General features: G+C 40.3%; 1 protein-coding gene across 1 annotated transcript in view; it reads left to right on the forward strand.

The window, feature by feature from the left end:
- The window catches only part of RCSD1 (RCSD domain containing 1), a 40897-nt gene that overhangs the window by 4969 nt on the left and 8985 nt on the right, over positions 1-26943 (forward strand). The window contains exons 2-3 of the mRNA XM_089512253.1: positions 21217-21321; positions 23812-23901. Coding sequence (XP_089368379.1) covers positions 21217-21321; positions 23812-23901 — 195 coding nt within the window. The remainder of the gene's footprint in view (positions 1-21216; positions 21322-23811; positions 23902-26943) is intronic.

Here is a 26943-nt window from a genome sequence, read left to right on the forward strand (position 1 = left end):
GAAGACCGTTGTCTTTTAATAAACTGGTGCAGTGAGATTCCAGAATTAAGCGTCTCTTCATACATTGTCTAAGGCTGCATCTACACTGCAGAATTAATACAGTTTGACACCGCTTTAACTGCCATGGCTCATTGCTACAGAATATGAGCTATTGCGAGCCTTCAGTATCAGCAGGCTGACCATCTATGGAACAGAACTCCTGTGACCACAAATCCCAGGATTCCATAGCATTGATCCATGGGCAGTTAAAGCGGTGTCAAACTGCATTATTTCTGCAGTGTAGCAGTGCCCTCAGTTCAGATCATCAACTGTGATTGCATGGTAGGTTTTACACATACATGTTTATTCTTCACAACTTCCTTTGAGACCAAGGAAAAGAAGATAACAATCTTCTGTCTGTCCCTCATTTGCAGCAAACCATAATTGGCTGTTTTGTTGAAGTAACAGCAGACTGGTTTGTTATGAAACAAGGATCCTACATCAGGATGAATTAATGGCTTGGAGCAATTATTTGGACAAAAAGGCAACCAGAAAGAGTTCCTGATGCCCCAACAGAGCAAATTGTGGTTGCTTGTAACATTTTGCCTGATGACCTTATACTTAAAACTGTATTCCAAAACATCTGAAGTGCAAATATGAGGGGAACATGTTCTAAACCTATATCATGATATTAGACTCATAAAAGACCCAAGGTTGGCTGTGGTTTTCTTGTGTGTGCCACACATGGAGTAGCAAAACACATTGTGGTCAGTGTGTGTTGATGTATCAAAGTGTGAAGCAGCTTTAATGGAACTATTACACATATAGATTTTGTAAATTCTTTTCAATGCAAACCATCTTGTCAACGGTAGCTTTAACTGCATTACTTAAAGCTTAAGCTATTGACTCATCAATTTAAGTTTTTCGAGGTTTAATGCTTTAAAATAATAGACTAAGCAGTTTCCCTAAGCAGTTTCACACAGATCTGAGATGTGGGTATTAAATGTTTCCTGTAGAGAAAAAAAGATCATACCATTCCATTAGATGTTATGCCATCTCCTGTATCTAAATGTACAAATGCATTTTCCAGGTGACTCCCAAGGGTCCAATAATAGAGATGAGGCCATAAGTAAATGAGAGAGCACATGCTTTGTATGCAGATTGTTTCAGGTTTAATTTCTGGGAGCTCCACTTGAAAAAGACTTCATGTAGTAATGCTTGAAAAGAATTTGGTTTGAGACTTTGGTGGATTTCTGCCAGGAACAGTAAACAATACTGAGAAAGGCAATTACTGGCAGTCTACAGTAGGTGTGTGTGTGTGTGTGTGTGCATGCGCATAAGCCTACACATATGCAAACTCTACTATCCATGCATGATAAAGGAGGTATTTGCAGGCTTGGTGGAAACCAAAGGACTGCAAAATCACTAATATCCCCAAAGTGGGGCAAAAAAACCATGGAAAGGGGAAGAACAGCTCAATCAGGACTGAGTATGATCAAAGACTGATTCTCAAGAGTGGGAAATAGTGAGTTGCTGTTGTTTTGTGCCTTCAAGACAATTCCAACTTATGGTAATGATCCTAATGTGGACGTAGCATAGGATTTTCTTGGCAAGATATGCCCTTGCCTTCCTCTGAGGCTGAGAAAGTGTGATTTGCCCAAGGCTACCCAGTGAGTTTCCATGGCTGAGGAATTAAATCGAATAAACTGGATGAAGGTATGACTGGCTAGTCATGAACCTGATGCGGAGCACTCCACACATGTTAACATTTGGTTGCAAAGTGCTACTTGTATCTATATATGCATGAACTTCCTGTTTATGCTTCCTGCCTCAACCTGCCAAAACAGAAAGCTTATCAAAGCCCAGTCAGTGCATAATAGGTAGCTCATGATTTACATTCATCAGATCACAGATTTGGCAGGCTTCTGGTGAGGAGATAGGTCTTATGATATCAAGGTTGCCATTGTCATTTTAAAGTCTGTAATTCACTTGGTAGTAAGCGTCAAATGTCAATAGGCAGCAATTATAAATTGACAGTTCTAATTTCCTCTGAGAATACTGAAATCCAAAGTGATGTGAAAACCAAACTACAAAATCTGACAAATCAGAAGCATATATGTAGAGGGTCTGGGGAATCGGAATAAACCTATACTTTGTGCTCATAGGAGTCCTTCACCCTGTATGGTAAACAGGGATGGATGAACATGGGTACCCTGGCTACACAGTACTGAGGCATGATAACGGCATGGCATCCTCTCAATACCACATCATACTGACATTTCCATTAGGTACTAAAATGCCAAATAATGAGAGAAAAGGGGGACAGACTCTATAAAGACTGAAAAGGACATTGAGAAACTGGAGCGTATCCAAAGGAGGGTGACTAAAATGGTGAAGGGTCTGGAAACCATGCCCTATGAGGAAAGACTCAGGGAGCTGGGGATGTTTAGCCTGGAAAAGAGAAGGTTAAGAGGTGATATGATAGCCCTGTTTAAATATTTGAAGGGATGTCATATTCAGGAGGCAGCAAGCTTGTTTTCTGATGCTCCAGAGAACAGAACCTGGAACAGTGGATGCAAGCTACCAGAAAAGTTTCCAGCTCAACATTAGGAGGAACTTCCTGACAGTAAGTGCTGTTTGATAGAGGACACACTCCCTCGGAGTGTAGTGGAGTCTCCTTCTCTGGAGGTCTTTAAACAGAGGCTTGATGGCCATCTGTCAGGGATGCTTTGATTGAGAGTTCCTGCATGGCAGGGGGTTGGACTGGATGGCCCTTGCGGTCTCTTCCAACTTTACGATTCTATGACTCTATGGTATGGGTGCATCTTATAATTAGGATATAAATTAATATAGTGTTCCTCCCATAAATGTTGTGTCATATACAAGCACTTATTTTTAAATTTGTAGGTCTTGAACAGGACTACAAATAGTAAATAATCATGGTCAATTTTTATTATAAGAAATTGACCAGCACTTATAATAAGCTCCATCTATCTGGCATGTACCAACTGGCTTTTTTCAGCTCCCATGATCTGTCATTAGCCATTCAGATGAGGATTATGGGGACTATAGTCCAAAACAAATGGCAGGCTCCAGGTTCAGAAGACTGACATATTAAATTCTTGTATCTATTAAACCATTAAACTTGGAGGTCAGGATTCAACAAGTCCAGCAGTTATTAGGAGAAATTAAAATATAGATCCAGGGACTTCAGCCAGTGGTTAAATCCCAAAGAGACACTTGAAAAACCATTGCTACATCACACAAAAAATGTTCCTGAGCTCATACATAAATGCAAATATGAACAAGTACAGTACTCTGCAAAATGGCTCTATGTAGGAATTTAAAAAGTATTCTATTTAAGAATTCTGCTTGAATTACAGAAGTTATTTGAAGAGAAAACAAATCTTTTTGTTGTATGGGCCAATTCTGCTTTCCCTTACCTCATTAACTAGCCTCATGGGGTAAGGAAAGGGTGGAGGGAGTGGTGAAAATTGATGTTTAAAAGTACGCTGAGATCATGGGAGACAAGTTGCTGCAGAAAAATGAAAGCAATAGCTTGTAGAAGCATCTTATTGTGAAAGATCTCAGAACACAATGCTCTTTGAGAATAGTTTAAATGTATCACAATCTGTTTTTCCCATGACAAAAAGAAATAACTTCACATTTGAAGCCCAAAGTATCAGCAAAGCGAGACACTTCAGAGTTTATCACATGTGAGGAATTTCGCTTAATTTCGAATGAAAAGAAAGTGGGGCCAGAACACATTCACATGAATTAGCTAGTTCAGCGAATTTACGTGAATTCGAATTGCATTCGAACTGACCTCCCATTGCCTAAAAATAGCTTGCCATTGCCCAAAATTGCGTTTGGTAGTCTATCACGCAATAACGTTAAACCCCATGATTGCGTTTGGATTGCTATTGGATTATACTTCCAATTTCCCTTGTCTGATAAACTCCTGAGAAGTGACCTACACATTACAATCCACTTTTTGGGTGACAGAGACTCTCCTAAGACTACAACAGCTCAGGTCTACACCTGGCAAAACTGTCCCTTAAATAGAGGGCACAAACAGCTTTTTTCAGTTAAAAGAAAGGACACACATTTTTGAAGTGTGGCTGGCCATGCTGGAAGCCCTGGTGAAGGAGCTCATACATGCATGCTCATTTTGCTTGCCAATGCATTATAGGTAGGGATGCCATATCCCAGCGGCCCCCGGGACAATCCTGCTTTTGGAGGACCCCGCCCCACCCCGGCCCGGTTTGTCTAAAATCCCGGCTTTGTGCCCGGCCACCGGGCCCGCTCATGCGGCCATTGCCGCGACCACTAATGCGTGCAGCCAGCGGCCACCCACCTCCTCCTCCTCGGCAGCACTGCCCTCCTCTGCCTGACTGTGCCACGCGGCACTTGCCTGGGCAGGCAACAATGTGTGCTTGCCCCGCTAGCGCGCCTGTGCGCGGGGCTAGAAAAGAGGAGCTCGTCCTCTTTGGCCAGCCAGCCAGCCAGCCAGCCAAAGGGGACAAGCTCCTCTTTTCTAGCCCCGCACGGCTGCAACAGTGCGCGCTGTCCTGCTAGCGTGCCCGCGCAAGGGGCTGGAAAGGGGGAGTTTGTCCCCTTTGGCTGGCTGGCCAATGGCTGAAGAGCAGGGGTGGGGCTGTTTCCAGCCCCAGTGTGCCATTGCCAGTGCCAAAGAGCTTTGGAGGAGGAGGACTAGGAGGAGGAGGAGGAGGAGGCAGAGAGGAGGACCAATGAGGGTAGGCCTCTGGGCCAGGGGGAGGGGAGAGCGCCATTTCCAAATGGTGCTGAGGAGGAAGAAGTGGAGAGGTGAGTGGCCACTTCGGCTCTGCCTTATTTCTTTTATTTTTTAATTATTTTTTATTCTTAAAAATAAACAACCCTTCCTTTATATTTTATTTTTATTTTTATTATTAAAAATAAACAACCTTTTTTATTTTATATTATTTTTATCTGTCTAGAAATAATGCCAAAATGTCCTCCATTTTGATCATGCCTAAGAAACATGCATTTATATTAACATTTTTTAAAAAAAAATCACAAATATTTTTCATGTGTCCTCCAATTTTTAAAAATGTGTCCTACATTTGAAAATGTTATCCTACATTTGTCCTACATTTGTCCCGGTTTGGAGGTCCTGACTTATGGCAACCCTAATTATAGGCATCACACAGAGCCTGCTGGAAAAGGCCTATCATGTATGTGACATTATTCTGTTGTTCTAGTTCCTCATCAAATGGAGCATTGTCAGCCAATCTGCAGATGAAACTTTGTTTATCCATAGGAAAGCTGGCAAGCGATATGATTTCCCAGACAGGAAGATAAATTCCATGCTCATTTTTAATGGTGACAAAATTGGATTTGCAATTTTTTAAAATACAGGAAGTAATATAATTAAACTTGGAAGGATGAAAGTGTGTGCTTCTACCTGGATTTGCCAAGTGTGTGCTACCCTAAGGCTATTTTGGGTATTTATTCATAGAATCTTTGAACTGGAAGAGGCCACAAAGGCCATCTACTCAAACCTTCTGCCATGCAGGAATAACTACAGCAAAAAAAGATGCCCATCCAAACTCAAAGAAGAAGAATCCCCACTCCCTATATTGATGAACAGTTCTTACTTCTTACAGTAAAGGTAGAATCTCTTTTCTTGGAATTTGAATGCATTGGTTCATTTTCTAGTTTATAGAGCAGCAGCAAACAAGCTCACTCCATCTTCTACATGACATCGTTTCAGATATTTTACAGATATTCATGCTTTCTTCACATGGCTGAACTACCAGTGAGCTTTAAACATGCATTAGGATTGGAAGGACAGTATTGGAGATATCTCAGGGGGTGGAGAATACCATGATCCAGACATCTGAGGTCAGTGTTTACAACAGCTGTTGCCTGCTGTGGAAGGAAGAAAGGAAGGAAGCCAGCGATACTATTTGTCCTGTGCAGCAGGAACTTAGACAGTCCCAAGGCTCGAGTATTTCTAACTTTATATATTTACACACACTCTTTCAGGACCACTGCTTGCTATTGTGTTCTTTTCTGGAAGAGTTACCACTATTTCCCCTAAGGCAAAGTGGTCACAATGTAGTACACAGCATGCTGTCCCTAAAAATAGCCCACATCAAATGACCACTTGGAATGGTTGTGTAGCTGGTTCTGACTACTGGACTCATTTCAGACCAAATGCTAAAATGCATTGCATTTTGGATTATCATCCTCATCTTATTTCCCTGTCACGCAGATAAGAAATTATATATAATTTGTAATCTTAGGGAAAACATCACAAAAGTTACTCAGATAAAATATACTGTATAAAATGCAGCAAATGCCAAAATGTGTTATAACAGTCCTTAAAATAAAGTGTACTCTTAGTGTATATGCTTAATGCATACTTAAAACATTTTCTGTATACAAATGTTTTTGAATTTATTGTTGTTATGGCCAATTTGCTATTATCTATCTCTTTCACAAAATTGCCCTATCACATATCAGTTTCAGTAAATCCATCACAAGTTGCAAGCCAGGCCAGTCTAACCCTGATTGTTTTTTCCCTTTTTTACATTACATGTAAATAGTTTCATTCTTTACATTTTTTGGAAACTATAATCTGCAGTGTACACAATTATATACTACTATCCTAGGATTTAGTCAGTCCTGGATTTTAATAGAACTTTTGAGAACTTGAATCTATATTAACTGTGAACCTTTATATTATACCAATACTTTCCCTTAAAAACGATAACTTAAAATACAGTTTTGTTTACCCCTTTTAAAATTCTGTACATTGTTAGAGCCTTTCATTTCCTGTTATCCTTCATCCTTGCAGCAGCTAAGTACAGGTACGGACCAAAAAATCCAGAGAAACGTATTTTTGTTTACTTCAATGTATTGTTTGTAAAATTTAATATTGCTATTAATTCCTGTTCCTTTAAAGAGATATTTCAAAAACAATAAAAGAAGCCACTACTTACTTTATGGATTGGATAAACTGTAAACATGCAAATCTCTGTAGGAAGAACTGATGCAAGCCTTGCAAATTACAGACAAGTTCCATTAATTTAATTATGGGCCTGCTCTTTTGTCAGTTCTTCTTGCCCACATGTGCGCAGTCCCAAGGTTTGTTTATAGAAAAAGTGGAGCTAATGGTGTGCCTAAAGTGGGTGTCACCTAGTATGTGTGTGGGGGAGAACTACCTTTATCCCCGCCATCCAGCCAGATCCCTGCAAGCCCCCAAGTTTTTAGAGTCAAACTGGCAGCTACCACATGGAGCTCCAAAGTCTCCTTCCTCCCCAAAGCCTTCAGAGTCTTGCATGGCTGCTACTGTGTGGAGCTATGCAGTGGCTGTAGTTTCACGCCATGACACAAAGCTTAAGCCAGTTTGCAGGGTCAGCTCTGCCTATAGGCAGAATGCTTCTGCCTGCAAAATGCTGGGAAGCAGCATCAGGATGCTTTTCCTGCACCTTCTGCATCAGCCTGCTGCCTTCAGATATGATGAAGGACATTTTCTCATCACTGGTGTTGAGGAACGAGTGAACTTCCAGTCCAATAAACATTTCTACTTGGAATGAAAGACTTTCCTAACCCTAGTACATCCTGGGGACGTACTTTACACCCGTGCGGAACTGGCCTGAGTCATTCATTCTTCACCTCAAGCAGCAAAATTAACACTAATAATTTCCCTGCTAGATTGCATCCCAGTTTACTAACAGGCTGGTTCAGATGGCTTTATTTCCAGTCTTTCTTCTAGCTGGAGTTCAGTACCCTCAGTATGCAATTTGTCATCAGTGTGGTCTCAGCTTCTTCCTTATTCCTGCCTCTGGAGTTACTCATTCATCATTTAAGGAATTTTCCAACTTCTGATTCAACTGACTCCATCCACTACAGTCGTCCCTCCGTATTCACAGGGGTTAGGAGTGAAGGACCCTCACGAATGTGAAAATTGTACAGATAACCCTGTTCCAGGCATCAGAGGGGAGGAGAAAATCTTGTGCCTATCTCCCCTGTCCTCCTCCAATGCATGGATCAGCAGTTCCAGGCATCGGAGGGATCAGGAGAGACCCTGTGAATAACCAAATTCGGGAATGCCGAGTTCGCGAATTAGGAGGGACAACTGTACATTGTTGTTGTTTTTTAGTCCTAGTTAATTGGTTCATCTCCTATACTCCATTACTGCTGTTCCTTTATGTTTGGGCTGGAGAACCTTTGCTTCATCAGACACTGGGGCTACAATTTCCATTACCTCACACCACTGGCAATGCTAGCTGGATCTTCTGGGAGTTGAAATCAAAAATATATGTAAGAGCAAAAGTTCCCTGTCTCTGCTCTTAGCCAGTCCTCCACCACTTGGCATCTACTTTCTTTAAATGTTTAAATCCTGCCATTTATCCAAAGATTGCAGTGTGGCTTACAATAAAATTAACTTAAAACAATAAATAATTACAGAAGGTTTAAAAGATTACAAATATATTAAATAGTCTCTCAATTTAAAAACAGACTATTGAAAAACAGTTAAAACAATCTTGAACAATATAACTATAATACATGTGCAGCCTGGGAAAAATCAGTTTGGCTTGAAGGCTTTAATAAAAAGCAAGATTTTTATTTCATTTAGCAGATTATTATACACATACCTGAGTAGGTGTTTTGAATGGATGTATGACTGAGGAATCAGTGGAGGGATGCAAAAATGGGGAAATGAAGTATAAAGAGTAATCATTACCTTAACGGTGGTTGATAATAGTTGTTGAGTAGTAATACAGATATCCTTATGCAGATTATCTGTCAGTTTTCCAGAAGTCTTGATCAGGCACTTGATCAAGTAATAAGAAGAAATATTTGGGGCTGATGAAAAGCATGGCCAAAATTTGGCTAGAGGCCAGGAGGAATATAGTTCAACTAAATCCAAAGAAGAAGAATGCAATCCCTGACAGGTATGCAAGCATTAGTGACAACTTTTGGGAAGCAATTTGTTCTAGCAGAATACATAAACATTTAGGAAATTGTTCCAACATGTGCATTATCTACTCAGAAGTACAATCTATAAAGGAAAATGTGACTTACTGTCAAGTAAAAGAACTGGCAAATGTAATATCGGAGCCATTGGCAATAATCTTTGAGAACTCCTGGAGAACAGGAGAAGTGCCAGCAGAATGGAGGAGGGCAAATGTTGTCCCCATCTTCAAAAAGGGAAAAAAAGAGGAACCCAACAATTATCGTCCAGTCAGTCTGACATCAATACCAGGAAAGATTTTAGAGCAGACCATTAAACAGATAATCTGTGAACATCTAGAAAGCAATGCCATAATCACAAAAAGTCAACACGGGTTTCAGAGAAAGAAGACTTGCCAGACAAATCTAATCTCTTTTTGTGATAAAATTACCAGCTTGATAGATGAAGGGAATGCTGTGGATATAGTATATCTTGATTTCAGTAAGGCTTTTGACAGGGTTCCCCATGACATTCTTGCAAACAAGCTAGTGAAATGTGGGCTAGACCAGGCAACTATTACATGGATTTGTAATTGATTGACTGGTCAAACCCAAAGGGTGCTCACCAATGGCTCTTTTTCATCCTGGAGAGAAGTGACCAGTGGGGTCCCACAGGGCTCTGTCCTGGGCCCAGTGTTATTCAACATCTTTATCAATGACTTGGATGACAGAATTGGGGGCATACTTATCAAATTTGCAGGTGACACAAAATTAGGAGGAGTAGCTAATACCCCAGAGGACAGGATCAAAATTCAAAATGACCTTAATAGATTAGAAAGCTGGGCCAAAGCTAACAAAATGAAATTCAACACAGAGAAATGTAAGGTACTGCACTTAGGCGGAAAAATGAAATGCACAGATATAGGATGGGCGACACCTGGCTGAATGAAACTACGTGTGAAAGCGATCTGGGAGTCCAAGTAGACCACAAGTTGAACATGAATCAACAGTGTGATGTGGCAGCTAGCAAGGCCAATGCAATTTTAGGTTGCTTCAATAGAAGTATAGTGCCTAAATCAAGGGAAGTAATAGTTGGAGCCAGTATGCAGAAAAATTGGAGCTTGTCCAAAGGAGAGCAACTAAAATGGTGAAGGGTCTGGAAACCATGCCCTATGAGGAACGACTTAGGGAGCTGGGGATGTTTAGCCTGGAGAAGAGAAGGGGTGATATGATAGCACTGTTTAAATATTTGAAGGGATGTCATATTGAGGAGGGAACTAACTTGTTTTCTGCTGCTCCAGAGACTAGGACCCGGAGCAATGGATGCAAGCTGACATTGAGGGCTGTTCGAGAGTGGAACAAACTCCATCAGAGTGTAGTGGAATCTCCTTCCTTGGAGGTCTTTAAACAGAGGCTGGATAGCCATCTTTTGGGGGTGCTTTGATTTAGATTTCCTGCATGGCAGGAGGTTGGACTGGATGGGCCTTGTGGTCTCTTCCAACTCTATGATTCTATGGTTCTAACTGTATATGGGACTAAAACTTGAATCTACATTCCCAGTTCCATCCTAACTGTGTTTATTAGGAGGTAAGTCTTACTTCTTACATTTATTTATTTCCAAGTATGTTTGAGTTTTTAATCCTAACATAAATTTGAACTTTATATTATCTTAGGGTATGTACAGAGTACTAGATCAGAGCCACAGCAACCGCACATCACGGCCCTGATCTGGCCTTTCCATGGCACAAAAAGGAGCTTCAAAAAGTGGCTCTAGCACCATGGAAAGGGCACTATAACTGCTGCCACCATAGCTTTTCTGCACTCCTTTGGCACTGTGTCATCTGGACACAGCACCAGAGAAGTGCCATGATGCCACCTGCCGTGTGGTGTGGCGCATGGCAACATGCCAACAGAGGGTGGAGTAAGGGCGTGTGTTGTACGGACACCATGCCCCCACTCTGCCCTGTTGCCGGCCAAAAATACCGGTCTGTACATCCTGTTAGTTAATTCCCCTTGGCTTCCCAAACACTCATTATTTCCTATTTATGAAATGAGGCATGCTTTGTACACTTTTACTCTAGGAAGTCACTTTATTTACATAATATTTTTCTCTTGTCTCTTCAATATTTCTCAAAATAAGGTGCTCTGAGCAGCTCACAACAGATAAAAATAAGATTTTAATTAAAAAAACAACATAAAAATACTGGTGAGTAATATTTCCAATGAAAAGGATCCATGTTTCCATCTCTGATTATTCACAAAAACTCTGCCAACTTCACTAATCCCTACAGACAGTATTTAGAGAAAAGAGGCCACTTGCTCCTTGCATACCATGGACAGAAGAGAGGCAGGAAAACATCCTATAAATCTAAATCTACAAAACTAAACACTAGCCAAAAAAACTTCTACTGCAAAACTAAACTATATAAGGCTTTTCCTGGCCTGATCTGTTTTAGATGTATGAGTTTGCATGGCATAACATTCCCATTCCCATTCTCATCCTTTCTCTCTCTCTCTCTCTCTCTCTCTCGCTCTCGCTCTCTCTTTCTTTGAAATATCTTAATGCTTCGGTATATTCCATTTCATGTGCTATACAGCTGAACAATCTTAAAGCCCCCTGAACAAATTACCTCTTCTAAACCAATCCACTCTTACTTTGCTCAAATTTACCCTTCTGGGAAAAATTACTGAGAGGGTGGGTTTCTCCCTGACTGAGTTCTATTTCTGAACTGGTGGCTGTCATAGGAATTTCAACACAGTGTAATTCTATTCTGTACTGCTGTACTGCCCAGGCTACAAGGTCACAGAAGCAAGGGGACAGAAGGAAAGATTCTTCTAAATTTGAAATACTGTCCATTATTCAAAACTTTATAGACCATTCTTTTCAAAGAAAAGCTGGCAATATTTACGTCATCATAGTTTCATGCTGTTCACAGATGTTTCCTTTCATTCAACTGAGAAAAGCAAAGTAGTTCAGGTCTAAATTTTGTTTCTACTGTTTCTAGAGCAAATTTTTATCTTTCACAACTTCATAAAGTATTTTCAAACACAAGCATTACCGCTGGTTTATCTACATTTGAACACAGCAGTCCTTATCAATTAACATTAATCATTTGATTACTTGGAGAAACAGGAGCTGTGTTACGAGGAAATCCTGAAACTCCTTATCCTATTGGACAATACTGAATTCTGTTTCTCAAGTAGTGTTGCCTTATTGAATTTCACCACCACATTAAAATAGGTGGCAGTGATGATGATGATGATGATGTGTGATAGATGATCTAGAGAATTGTCCTGTAGGGAATGATTATGCATTTGCTCAGGAAACAGTACTTAATGTAGAAGGCAGTGACTGGAACCCTGGTAGCTCACTGCACTGTCTAGGCATTGGCAGCAGGTGCAAAAAGGTTGTGGGTACTGTGGCCATGAAATAAGGTACTGGAGAAACATATTGCTTGGAGTTGGTAGCTTTTGTTTGCCTTCTCTTGCCACTACTGTACTAACCTAGAAGTGGGGGGGGGGGGGAGTGGAAATGCTAGCATCATGCACCAGTGGGATTCTCAATAATTTTTGAAAATATAATCTACTATTTTTAGTTATTACAGCATGTAACTGAACCAGCATGGCATAGTGGTTTAAGCATTGAACTAGGACTCTAAAGAACGAGGTTTGAATCTCTGCTCAGTCATCTAGACCCACTGGTGGCTTATCTATACTGGCCAGAATACTCCAGGCTGCTCCCAGTATATTCTGGCCCTAGAGCTGTCCCAAATTCCCCCCATTTCCTCTGCACTTGGTAGCAACACTGGGCGGCTGGCTACACATGTGTTCCACTGTGCTACCACTACTGGCCCTAGTTGACCCCTCTGAGGTCAAGTATGAGATGTTCAGCATTGATCACATGGCTGGGTGCCTTGTTATGACCTCAGAGGGCGCAACTCACACCAGCAGTCACGGTGCTGAATGGCACAGCAGGATGCATGTGTAAACAGCTATGGATCACTCCAGATTTTTTTGCAAAATACAGAGCCAAAGGTGAGTTATTTTGAACAGTTTGGGCAGGAAAAGGGTGGATTCAGTGCGGAACTAGCCTCACATCATGAAGACATTCTTGCACTCGAATTGGGGATTTGGCCCAGCATCATGTAGACAAGTTGTGGTGAGGTTGTGGGGGAAACTTATTTAACTGACCTGTGTAGACAAGGCCTAAGTAACCTTGGGCAAATAACATTTTCTCAGCAAACAGAATGGCACAAGTAAACTTTCTTTATACAGTTAGCTAGATGTCTCCATTTTATACTGCCATCTTTTCCCCCCGCTCCTGTATTCCAAATGGCTCTAGTTAAAGGACCTTTTTGTGGCTGCTCTGTCTGTACACTGTGTTTCAATTAGGACCCCAATGTTGAGGGTTTCACAGATATCAGCAAGATATTAAGATATCTTCTGTTATAATAAGCAATTATTTTGAGAAGGACCCCCCCCCCCCACTTGTATTTGTTAATAGATTTCCTATGTTCTTCTGCAAATGGTCTCACCAATCTCCTTTTATGTAGATTGTCAGCCAGCAAATCTTGGAATGCTGAGGCTTTTAGTCTATTACATTCCAACTACTCAAATTGTTTCACATTCAGAGTCAGTTTTCAGTGATACCATGCAAATCTCTTTATCATGTCCTTTGTTAAGCCTCTGTTTTGAGATCTCTATGCACCTACTCAGAACAACGTCACCTTTGCAATGAGATGACTATTTTCTACTTTCTGTATCAGCCAGTGCAGTTTGATGTTCTATATTTTACCTTTGTTTTCAATATCATAAATCTTAGCTTGAAAATCTATGTTCATATCTTCTAATTCACCTATCTTTCTTCATGCATTGGACTTAAAATTAAGATTTCATTAGCGGATTATTCTATATCAGAGGTTTTTACAGTCCAAGTAGGAAGTTCTGCATCTAAAGGGGGTACTGCTATAGCCTAGTCTTTATGCAGCTGAGAAAATTTCTCAAAAAGTGTCCTCATTCTTTAGTAGAAATATCTTGGCTACCATCTTCCTTATTCTTGTCTCATTTTGTACATTTAGACAGGCTGGGTGCCATATCTTCTACCTCCACATTTGCCACTGCTAGCAAAGCAAACTGTTGCATCTGCAGTGGAGAACCATGGATCTTCTTCAATGTTTGTTCCACTCTTCGTTTTGTTCCAGAGAATTAAGCTCCCCACAGTTTCACATTACAGTTACATTTGCAATATTGTGGTGTTAAAATGTAGGACAAGAGCCAGGTTATGGATCTGTCCTAGTTCTGTCAGGAAACTCCAGCAGCAAGTAGGATTTTGATCTTCTAGAACCAGACTGCCTCTGAAGACTAAGGACTCTTGGGGTTATCTGGGAGTGCATCCCTTCAGAGAGACAATTCAGCTCCAGAATTCAAAAAGGAGGCTGGATGTTCTCTGAGTCCACAAGAAACAATGCTGACTGAAGTCATGAGTATGGTTGGAAGTGTCCAGGCTAAGTGTCTGGCTGCAAGGAAAAGGTAGGATTTGCTATGAGTAGAGAAAGCCAGAACGCAACCAGCCTAGCAACATAAACCTCAGTTTTTGGATTATAAACCTGTCTCTCTGGCTACTAACCTTTAGATTCAGAAGCCTTATCTGGACAATTCCCTTGCATGTTTGTTGTTCAGAACTTGATGGATTAGACCTTGGATTGATGTTTAGCTGTAGCATCATATCCTCCTCACTCACTTTGCATCAATCTGTGGCAGAACTGGATCGTTCAGCCTTGACACTGTTTTCTGACAGTTGTGGATTCTCCCTGTCTCTGGTTTAAATGAGGCCCAGCACCCGACTAATCCCTGGTCTTAGTCTGTAGGATTTGCTATTGGGTCATACCCAAGATAGAATAGGATAGTGGTCATTTTTCTCAGTAGCTCCCCCAATTTACACAGTCTAGTATAAATTATTTTTACTTTAGAGTTGTAACAATTAGGCTGTAGCCTATTTTGTTATGCTTTAAACACTGCAGACAGAGAATGCAATGTAACAATCAATACAATCTCATAGGAGATTATCAGATGGGGGGGGGGGGGGAAGCCAAGTGTAAAAGGCATACTCCCTGCAAAGTTGCACGATCACACTAAAGACTTTCAGACACATCACGCTTATTCAGGACTTAAACCATGAAGATCCAGGAATGCTCCAACAACAAACAATTCATGGAGAAATCCTGGGAATTGTTTGTTGCTGAAGCATTCATGGATCTTCATGGGTTAAGTCCTAGACAAGCAAAACATTGTCTGAAAATCATCAGAGCAATTGTGCAACTTTGCCGGGAGTATGCCTTTTTGTTCCCTAATTTCCCCCTGCTTGATAATCTTGATAGAGTACTATCAGACTAGATATCACATTTCAGTAATGTAAACTCAATGTGCCTCTTTCTTTCCTAGTGTGTATCATAAACAGATGGCCCCCTTCCCTTTATTCTGCTTTTAGCTTTGCTCAGCAACCTTTTTCTTCATGTATACTGGTCCATGCTATCTTGGTTGCAATTAATTGTCATATTTATTATGGAATTTATTAAAATAACCTCTCTGCCACCTCAGTTGATAGATTTCTGATGCTATTACTTTTGAAGATATTTAGGGTTCCTATTAGAGTTTATATTAGAGGTCAGTGTCATCAGTGAGAACCCACATCTCTGCAGGTAGTTCCCAGCAGATCACTGCAAGGCATGGCTGTGTTGCTTCTCTTCTTGCCATAGCCTCATGCCCAGTTGATGAAGACTACCAGTAGTTACAATGAGGTGAGACAAAAGAAACTACTGCTTGCTCACCTATCTGCCATTTCTCTTTTGAGAACTGTCCATATTAGAGACAAAGGCAGAAGGAGAGCAAGTGGACCACTTAATAGAGGAGAAATGTTACTAAACACATTTTGCCCAAAGAACCCGCCAAACCAAAGTACACACATTTCCCTGCTGCCCTAAACTCCTACAAGACTTATTGTGACATTTGGATTAAATGTTTTATGCAACAATAGTAATATAGAGAGATGAAAATCCAAACCTTTATGTTATCCAGGATCCTAAAGCCCTAGTAGGATTGCCTATCTTGATGGAATGTGTATGGTTTCAGAACAGTGCTTGTCCCAGTCCTTGCTGGAGTAAACTATGCAATACAGGTGTGACCACAGAAAAAATATACCTAGAGTAGGGTGGAAATCACATACTTTCCAGCTGTTGTTTGACTGCAGCTCCTAGCATCCCCAGCATTTGCTATGCTGCCTAGGCTGCAGGGACATAAATTCTAACATCTGGAGGCCTGAATAAATCTGTCCCCAATCCACAGGAAGGTCACAGTCATTTTAAATTCCAGATGTTTGCAGCTATTTCTTCATAATTACCAAGAGAAACAGATTCACAACCTCCTATACAGAAAAATGTCACAATTTCCTCCTTATTAAGAAGTTTACTAGTGTGCCAAATGCCATGATGGGGAGAGAGGGGGAAATAAAGTTGAGCCAGTATGCAGAGAAAGGATGCTCACTTGGGAGGTCAGTGTACTTAGAACTGCAGCAATTTGTTTATTCAAATCTTCAGATGTACTCTTTCTTGCGTAGAGGGTCTAGCCTACTCCTGTGCTCCCAATCAGAACAGCCATTGTGGAATTTCCTTCTAGGGACATAATCTACAGACACTTGCAAGCATCACACACCCACTTCCTCAGTAACCTCTGCTCTGCTTCAGCCCATATTCTTTTGGAAAATGAAGAGAGTTAACAATCTGAATAGAAGCTCTGCTGCTTCACTGTTTTTATTCAGAACTATCGACCTCTGTGCCTGAGTTTTTCATCAGCTATTTTTACTTATTTGTCCCTTTAGTACTTGCCTCCTGTCTGCTGCTAAAACTGAAGTAGTATATGATAACACTTTGTTGTTGTTTCATGCTTTCAAGTAGTTTCCAACTTAGGGTGACCATAAGGTCACCCTGTTATGGAGTTTTCTTGACAAGACAATCTATCATGGAGTTTTCTTGACAAGATTTGTCCAGAGGAGGTTTGCCGTTGCCGTCCTCTGAGGCTGTGAGTGTGTGACTTGCCCAAGGTTACCCAGTGGGTTTCATGGCTCAGTGTAGATTCAACCCCTGGTCTCCACAGTAGTAGTCCCACAAAAACCTGTACGCCATGCTGGATAACACTAATTAATTAAAATATTCTTGCTCTGAGACCATATTTGTACGTGACATGCAAATTCAGTATGCTTACTGAGCAGGGCTTGGGTAAACCACTTTTTTGGAGTACAGCTCTCAGAATCTCTGGCTGAACATGGCCAGTGCTGGGTGGTGGATTCTGGGAGTTATAGTCTCAAAACTCCTGGATTCTTCTTTGTTACTGGAAGCCCAGTGGATTCCACTGCTCAGAATGCTTGGGAATCTCCCAATTCCAAAGGTTCTATCTAGAATTTTGTAATGCTAGAATGAAGTCATAATAATACATTTACTGGCTTAGTACTGTCTAGTAGTTTATGTGCTATAACTCCTGCTTTGAGGAGAGAAAGAACACTCCTACTTTCAGTGCCTTAGCTGCCTCAGCCTCAGTTATTTCTGAGCACAGAAAGATGCAATATATGCCTTGTCATTCCCTTCCCACACTGACACAAAATGGGAAGGCAGAAGTAATTTTGCAATGTAGGTATAATTTAAAATACATATTTCTAAAAATATAAAAGATTAAATTAGATGAGATAATCTGGGTCTCTCTAGCCGCCAATCTTTCAGTCCACGGCCCATTGCCAATTTATTCTAATCCAGTGGTTCTCAACTTTTTCTTTACCAGATATCCTCTTTGAATATCCTTTGTTGCTGTTGTCCCCCAGATTTAACTCAAGAGTTATTACCCTAATAGTAGTAGTAATAATAATACCTGAATACTGAACCATTAACAATTACACCATCCATTACATCTTGACTCAGCGGTGCTGGAAGGGGAGGAAGGAGTTTACTCTTGTTTCCTCCCACCAGTTTGCAGCTGAAGTGGACTGGATGGTAATGTACAAACCCAGCCAGCCTTTCCTTGGCTCCTGTCATATTATTATTATTATTATTATTATTATTATTATTATTATTATTATGTGTTCATTCCACTGTAGAGAAAAGGTGAGCTGAGCAGCATTCGGGTTTTCATGGGGCCCCTGTGAGGATATCATGGCCCCTGGGGGTTCGTGGATTACAGGTTAAGAACTACTGCTTTAGTCTAATCTTAGAATGGCACTCTAGCTGTGTCCTGCAGATAAAAGGACTGAACTTCAAGAACAGTATGCAAGGAAATAGATGTTGTGAGGGAAACACACAAGAGTTCCCATCTAATGCAGGAGAAAACGGTGTGTGGGTATGAGTTGTTTAATCCGTCCACTTCCTGGCAACAGTTGTGCCATCAGGGCAAGACTTGGGGCAAAAGGCCAGGGTTTCTCAATTCTGCTGGGCTGCTGGGCTGGGTCATCACATTTTGAAGCAAATGAAGTAAGACTTAAGACAATTAAAAGGGGGGGTTCATAAGACCGTGATATCCAGAATATTTAATGCACCACTGTCTGCCAGTTCTCCTTGCAAACAACTCACATGCACCCTGTCAGTTTTAAACAATGGTTGAATTACAGGAAATCCAGAATGACTCTGTTCCCTTATCTTTTTGCAGTACCTTCCTTAACTATTTGCTTAAAAGATTTTGGAAAAACTGGAGGATATTAGGGATTGTGCCTGTGAATTAAATTGAGAGCCTGTTCCCTCACCCAGTGACTTGAGCACTGGTTCAAATTCAAAACATCACTTTTGCCCTTGTACTGATTTGTTGCTAACGTTCAGAGGGTCTGAATTTCATTGTGTTGCTGTTAAAAGGCTCAAACATGACTCAGGGTTGCATCCTTCAGAGCGAGGTCGCTAAAATGAGTACCCAGATGTTGGGGCAATTAGCTTACAGTTGTAAACTGCCTAGACACTATTAGTTCAGTATGAAGCGGTATATAAATGAAGCTGGTTTTTGTTTGTTTAATTACATTAATTAAATAGCTTAAGAAACCAAGAGATGTACACAGAATTGCTGGTTTGCTGTTGCCCCCTAGTGGAACATTTTGTTATTGTTTACTTCAAAAGAACTGTTTTTAAAAGTTTTTAATTAACTTCCTTAGCGTGATATTTTCCAGAAAAATTAAGCTACAAGATCTACAGTCTGATGGCTGGGCATGGTACGATTTTAGTGTAATGCATTTTGAAACTTCCAGTTTGAGTAAGACTGTTCTAAAGCATGAGACCAAACTCTAGTACAGTTAAGTTTTTGTGACTGATCCGTGCTTCTCTTCTTTCTACCTTCACTTACCTACAGAAACATATATGCTGTTTGCTCACTATTCAAACAGTATGATTGCTTGTCTGGATTTTAAAGGGTGGGTAAGAATTGTCAGGCTAGCCAGATGATATTTAACTGCAATTCCCATCAGTTGGGAATTGTGAGGAATTCCAGTTCAACAGTATGAGAAAGTTCCCACCACACCTGCAATACTGTTCCAGTGCAATACTGAAGTGAACCAGCAGTCAGTAACAACAAAGATCATCTGGTGAAATACCGCATGGAGAATTTTTCACCAGAAATATTTTGAATGCCTCTCAGCAATTGCAGAACTTTTCCTGTACTTCTAAATAATCTCATCCTTCACTTCCCCTTTCACTTAAAATCAAAAATTGTGGTTTGCAAAAATCAGCAGTACAGCACATGTTTTGTATTCAGGGGCAACTTCACTCTCCCTCATCTCCACTTTATAACATCCTCAGTGCTCCCCAGTCCTCCTCCTCCTCCACTTCAGACACCCCTTGCAATAAATGGCATGGCAAAACCTCTCATTAATTGCACCAGAGGAAGAGTGGGTGCTGATAACCAGAAAATTTACTTGTTAAATCTCATTGGGGGAACAGAAAAAGAACTCAGCACATAACTTGTTAGATATAACTAGTTATTTTTATTTTCTGGGAGTGCCATTTACCAACAGATTAACTACCGAGGTCTTCTTGGTACATGGGAGATGGTGGCTAATTAATTCATGAGTCATTTGATTTAACTAGTTGTGTGTAAGTTCAGTCTTTTTGTTGTGCATACCACCTGCATTGGTGACTAATGATAAAATAGTTCAAGAAATCAATTCAATGCAAAACACCATACATTCCAAGCTGTAGCTACAAAATGAGAGCATTGCCTTCCCGAATGAAATTTTCCTTCAGTCCCAAATTTCTGGCATTGCATTGACTTAACATTTCAGTTGAGCATTTAGAAATAGAGTTTAGGCATAGAAAGAAAAAGAGCAAGCAAAGTTACCAAAGGAATTAGAACACAGCAAATATAAGAGTTATAACCATAGAATTATAGATTTGGAAGGGCTATCAAGTCCAACACCCTGCCATGCAAAAAGACACAATCAAAGCACCCCCAACAAATGGCCATCCAGCTTCTGCTTAAAATTTTTCAGAAAAGGAAGCCCTGCCCCCATGGCCCAAATAAAACATCCTCTCCCCATTCCCACAACGATCAGTCTGGATGATGCAGAGCCAATCCCCAGTTCTATGCAAACCATCCAAAAAAATGTATGGCCAGTTCAGCTCTGAACCTGAGCTACACCAGGGATGTAGCCGGGGGGGGGGGGGTTCTTGGGGTCCGGACCCCACCCTTCCATTAGAAAAATGAATGGTGCGTGCTGCTGCGCCACCTCACCCAAGCCCCAATATAATGGTGGCACTTAGTCTGGACCCCCCACTTCCTAAAATCCTGGCTACATACCTGGCTACACCACTCTTACAATAAGAGATACAGTGGGCCCTTGGCATCCACAGGACCCCCTGTGGATACCAAAATCTGTGGATGTTCAAGTCTCATTAAATACAATGGATAGTAAAATTATATCCCTTATATAAAATGGCAAAATCAAGGTTTGCTTTTTGGAATTTATAAAAAAAAAATAATATTTTCAAACCATGGATGCTTGGTTTGAAAATGGATTCATGAATAAGGAAAATGGGTACAGAGGGCAATTTCGCTCATAAGCAAGAAAATGAGATGCTTTCTGATACTTTTTATAATAATATTTAACCTTCCTTCTTGTGTTTTCCATATTTCTCATACACTGGTAAATTTTTGTTTGTTGTTGTTTTGTTGTTGTTGTTGTTATTTATATAATGTCATCACTGTACATGGTAATTTACAACTAAAATAATTTAAATATATATTTTCCTTACAGTTTCTTTTCTTTTTCCCCCACAGGAAAAGTCATCAGAGACCAATATGGTGACAGAGAAGTCAGCAAGTCCATCTGTGGCACAGCTTGCTGGAAAATTTCAAGACCAGTCATCTATCTCTGGAAAGGAGGTTAGGTACAATTCAAGCACAAAAAGAAGAAAGAGTGATTGATTTCAAAATAAATATGCATTAGTAATTAAATTAATTCTAAATTCTTGTTGTGATTGTAACTGTTTAAATGCCAGGGTCATATATGCAATTGCTGTATTGTTACTATTGCCTAGAATTCTGTATCAGCTACTTATTTGTCAAGTTATATATAAGTAACCTCTCCTTGTCTGATGTCCCAAAACCTAGAAGAAATGTCATTCATCCATGTTCTGATCTCCAGCAGAATAGACCTTGTCTGCATGAAACTGGTGTCCGTAAAGTAGGGGAGGGGTGGCGAGTTACAATTGTGACAATATAGTATAAAAATGGAGACTAAGTAGAGGTCATGAATTTGGAACAATTACCTAGATTTACTCAGCTATAACTGTTTCATATTCATGATCATAACTCCCCCTCCCCATCTCCAGTGATTGGAGCACAGGTGAATGAAGTTTCTGTCAAGTTTGGAGGGAGCAGGAGAAAATTCGTGAAGTATACTTAACTAAATAGCTCATACAGAGTTCTGGCTATTAGTAGCATCATCATCATCAACAACAACATCTTGCCATAGTGACACCACTTTGTCAGTCTTTGTTGTTATTACTGATTGTTTCTTTTTGCTTCTTTTGCTTTGCTTTGCTTTCTTTTCTATGGGGAAGACCCTTAGCTCAGTAATAGCTTTTTGCATGCAGAAAGTTTGCAAATTCAATGCCTGTCATTTTGAGAAGAGGCTGAAGAAGATTCCTGCTTGAAGCCCCCAAAGCTGCTAACTAGTTAAACAAGGCACATTCATTTAACTGATGTTACTCTCAGGTAGCTGTTTTGTTAAGAGAAAGAGAAAAAAAAAGATTGAGAGCCTTCTCAGTAGCTGCTCCTTCTTTCAGGAATTCCCTGCTTTCCTTTCCCAGGCAGGCAAAGGCAATTTTATTCAAGCAGGCTTTCAATATGTAATCATTCTCAGGGAGGCTTCTTATTGGGATGCATGCTGTGTTTTAACTCTTGAATTTTCAATATAATTTTATACTGTTTAAATGAAATGATTTTAATTATTTCTAAATTTGTATTGGTACATTTTAACCAATTTTATATGTGAGGTGTCTCTGGGAGAAAGGTGGCACATAAATAAAATATAAATAAATAAAGAGTTAATCATCCAGGTCTGGTGCTCAGAAAGTATCAATAATTTTCTTCTTTTATGTCTCATTATTTGATATTGGGTAGCACTCTCTGATCTTAGGGTAAGAAATATTTGAACTTCAACTTTCCACCAAGCAGCTATTTTTAAAGTAAAGTCAGAAATGTGTGTTAGTGTTGGAATCTCTTCCTCAACCCTCATGAAATTAACATTTCTATGAAATTATGCAATACATGAAGATAATCGCACAGTCATCCATTCATATCCATGGATTCTTTATCCACAGCTTAGAAATATTCAAAAAAGATATACATTCCAGAAAACAAACCTTGATTTTGCTATTTTATATAAGGGACACCATTTCACTATGCCATTGTATGTAATGGGACTTGAACATCCACAGATTTTGGCATCCATGGGGATTCCTGGAATCAAACCCCAGTAGATATCAAGGGCCCACTGTATTTGCTTACAGACTATTGTAAGAAGCCTTCAAAAAGTATACTAAAAGCAGTACTGGACTTTAGAGAGTCATGGTGGCCAAATGTAATGTCCGATATTTAAGCGTGGTATATTACTTGCTGCTGAAATACTTAAAAGTAGGTTTTTATGTATGCTACACAGCTATAGCAGTATGGTACTAGTTTGGTTCTATCCCACATAATCCTGGAGTTTGTTGTTCAGTGAAATACTTAGATGTCTGTACTAAACAGCTCTAGTGACGGAGTTCAGGAAGGTAATGGTCTCTTGCCAAGAATTTTAAGTACCTCACCAAACTATAAATCCCAGGATACCATGAGGTGAAAGTATGATAGTTAAACCATTATCAAGTGGCTACTGTGTAATGCAGGTCTACCCTAGGTACACTTTGGTCAGGAGCCCTGGTGGTGCAGTGGTTAAATGCCTGTACTGCAGCCATTCACTCGAAACCACAAGGTTGCGAGTTCAAGACCAGCAAAAGGGCCCAAGCTTGACTCAGGCTTGCATCCTTCCAAGGTCGCTAAAATGAGTACCCAGACTGTTGGGGGCAAATTAGCTTACTTGCTAATTAGCTTACTTGCTGTTCACTGCTATGATCTTTGGAATAGCGGTATATAAATAAAACAAATTATTAATTAATTATTATTACACAGTGGGCAAAGGCCAAAAGAAATAAATACCACGGGAGCTTCTAAAATAGGAAAGTAATTAAAGCTTTCTGAAAAGGAATGAATTCTCAAGACCTTTTCTGAAGCATCACTGCTGTTAGTTCATTCCCTCACATAAATAATGCACTTTTTGATTTAAATGTTCTTCCTTATCAGCCACCTGTTAAGTTGTTTTTCTGTTTTTAGATACCAGTGGTGAAACCAACCCGTAGAAAACCACCATGTTCAGTTCCTCTCTACACACACAAGGCAGAGCTTGGCCAAAATGGTGAGCTAGTAAGTATCAATGTTTTAAGGATATTGTTGTATATATATTTTTTTCTTTTATAAGATATGACAGTCATTCTCAAGACTGAATGGTCCAATGGTGAGAAAGATGGGGTGATCGGCAGGAAGAGCAAGTTAATTTAGGTACTCTGCAGCCCTGTTGGGACTAACAGCAAAGCTTCCAACTATCCAATCTGGCAGGAACAGTCCTGATTGATCCTCAGCCATCCCCTCCCTCCCTCTCTCCCTTATGCTTTACTTAGCATGCCTTTAGTATTTTTGTATAATTTTCCCCCTGGGTTTTGTGTGTGTGTGCAAATGTGGAGCTTTTGAAGCCCCAAATTAAGCTTTTTAAAATGACTTTTGCATGAAAAGCAAAGGAATTTAAAAAAAACCAATTGTGGGGAGGAGGGGGAAAGAGAGAGGAGGGGATAGTGATACAAATTGTGCGAATGCCCCAGGAATGGCTTTTTGCACCTAGGACACTGCGCGGTTGGTGGCTCATTCATGGCTTTTCCCTGTGAATGAAAAGGAATGAATCAGGGATGAGGCAGCTATGGGAGGGAAGTGGCATCATGCGATCAGCATCACTAATGTTGCTTCCCTCCCAATGAAGTCACGATTTAAAAACTAGGTGTGTTAACCTCCTCAGTCTTTCTAAAATTTGGAGCAATGTTGGTCAGAGGAAGAAATGAGTGCATTGTATCTGGACAAGATCTGTAATTTTGTGAAGCTGATGTGGCTATGAATAGCAGCCTTACCCAAAAAGAGTAGCTAACTCCCCAAATCTTTATGCAAAATCCAAGTACCAAAGAATAAAGCAAATCACAGTACAGTACAATACAAGAAGCCTTTTTACACTGAAAGATCACCAGAGAACATAGGCAGATAAATGCAAAAATGCAAACTATGATCATTATGTTAATGCTCAAAATATGTAAAATTAGTCAGTCAGTCAGTCAACATGCATTTACAATAAAATTTACATAAAATGAGTATATACATGAGGCAGTGTGGATGATAAACAACACATCAGAAAGGAAGTGAATGTTCCTTAAATGGAGGGGCACTCAGGAGACTTGGATGGGTGGGAGCCATATATAGTGTCACAGCTTGTTAGATAAAGCGCTAAATCAGTCCTTCCAGCTGACAGGGACCAGCATGGGCTTTGCATTCCATACAACTCACAGTAAATGCCTCCTTGGGAAAAGGTACATGCCTTTGCCCAGGCCACTTAACATACTCCCAGATTGGTTCTATAGCCATGGAAGAAGCTGCTTATCTGAACAAGACCTCATAGCAATTTTTCTTTCCCTCTGCGTCTTGCTTTCATAAAACTCACCCCATCTCTGTGCTATAATTTGAAGTCAAAGATATAGCCATGCTAGTCTGTAAAATAGTATGCAAAGGGTTCTTGCAACCCCTTTGAGACTAACTGAAAGAGAGAAGTTGGTAGCATAAACATCTTCTGAGGAAGTAGGCTCATCTTCGGAGGAAGTAGGTTCAAGTCTTGGAAAAGTCATGTCCCCAACTTCTCTCTTTCAGTTAGTCTCAAAGGTGCTACAAGATACTTTTGCATAATAATTTGAAATGTCTTTCATGCTGTATAAATCCACATTTGACTCACAGAGGTATCAAACTGAGGAATTAACTAGAAGTAGTCAGGTTTTCAACCTGATACATCAGCTGTGTCAGGTACTTCCTCAGTAAATATTCCATGGTGGCTTTACATGCCTAAAGCTGTTTTTTCAACTATACTCATTTTTTTTAAAGAGATCAGACCTTGCCATTGTAACATATGCCTCTCTTTTATGTTACAGAAATCTATGTGATTAATCACATAATCTCCAAAATTGCTAGTTATCTAATGGGACCAAAACAAGGTCTGTAATGAGGGTTTAGATCCAATTTATCAAGTACTTCAGATACCCCACAAAAAACTCTACAGAATTTTTACATGGAAGTTTATTCTTACAATTAAAACTAGTGTAGCAGCTGCACCCATTCCTTGAGATGACAGGCCTGGCTACAGTAATGCAATGCCCTGATTACATCCCCTTTGGATTACTGTAACACACTGTATATGATGCTCCCTTTGGAACTTGTTTGGAAACCTCAGCCAGTCCAAAATGTTGCAGATAGACCAGGGTTATTTATAGGGAGCATATAACTGCTCTGATTCAAAGAGGTAGTTATGATCTATAAAGCCTTATATGACTTAGTTCCAGTTTATATCTCCCAGTCAAAAATATCTTCAGAGGAATCCAACAATAATGATGGGTTGTCCTACATGTTCTACATATGTCCTACACTGTTCTTCACATTATGACAGTGTTTTCCAGACTTTGGTACTCCAGGTGTTTTGGATTTTGGCGCCCAGAAGCCCTAGCCAGTTGGGCCAACAATCAGGACTTCTGGATCCTGATGTCTAAACCATCTGGAGGATCAAAGTTTGGGAAACACTGTGTTAGGAAGAAAAGCCAAGAGAACAACAAGAGCAGAGCAAGAAACCAGCTGTGTGAACCAGAGCAGAACCCCCTCCAACTGGAAACTGGGTTGGAGGGGGTTACCTCCCTCTCAGGACTCAAAGAGGTGAAACATCTAATTGGTTGGCACTACTACTGGTGCATCAAGGAGGAGTAACCCACTCCAGATTACCCTCCTCCATTGCTGGAAAATTGTTAAATTTAGGTTCAAAACATACTGCAGAAATAATCCAATTAGAGACCACTTTAACTGCCCTGGCTCAGTGCTAGGGAACCCTGAGAATTGTAGTTTATTGTGGCACCAGAGCTCTCTGTCTCACAAAACTACAGTTCTCAGAATTCCCTAGCATTGAGCCAGGAAAGTAAAAGTGATCTCAAACTGGATTGTTTCTGCAGTGTGCTTTGGACCTTAACCTGTTTTGCATGGAACCTGATGTGAAACAAACTTTAAGGAATATAGCTGCTACAACTCAACCTTTTTTGCTTCCCATTCAAGTTGTAAGTGAAATCATCAACATCACCCCAGCAAATGCTGGGTAAATTTCTTGGGAATATATAAATCCCT

The sequence above is a fragment of the Sceloporus occidentalis genome, unplaced genomic scaffold (genome assembly GCF_023333645.1).
Source record: "Sceloporus occidentalis isolate IW3139 unplaced genomic scaffold, rSceOcc1.0.p SCAF_2, whole genome shotgun sequence".
In the NCBI taxonomy this organism is placed as follows: Eukaryota; Metazoa; Chordata; class Lepidosauria; order Squamata; family Phrynosomatidae; genus Sceloporus; species Sceloporus occidentalis.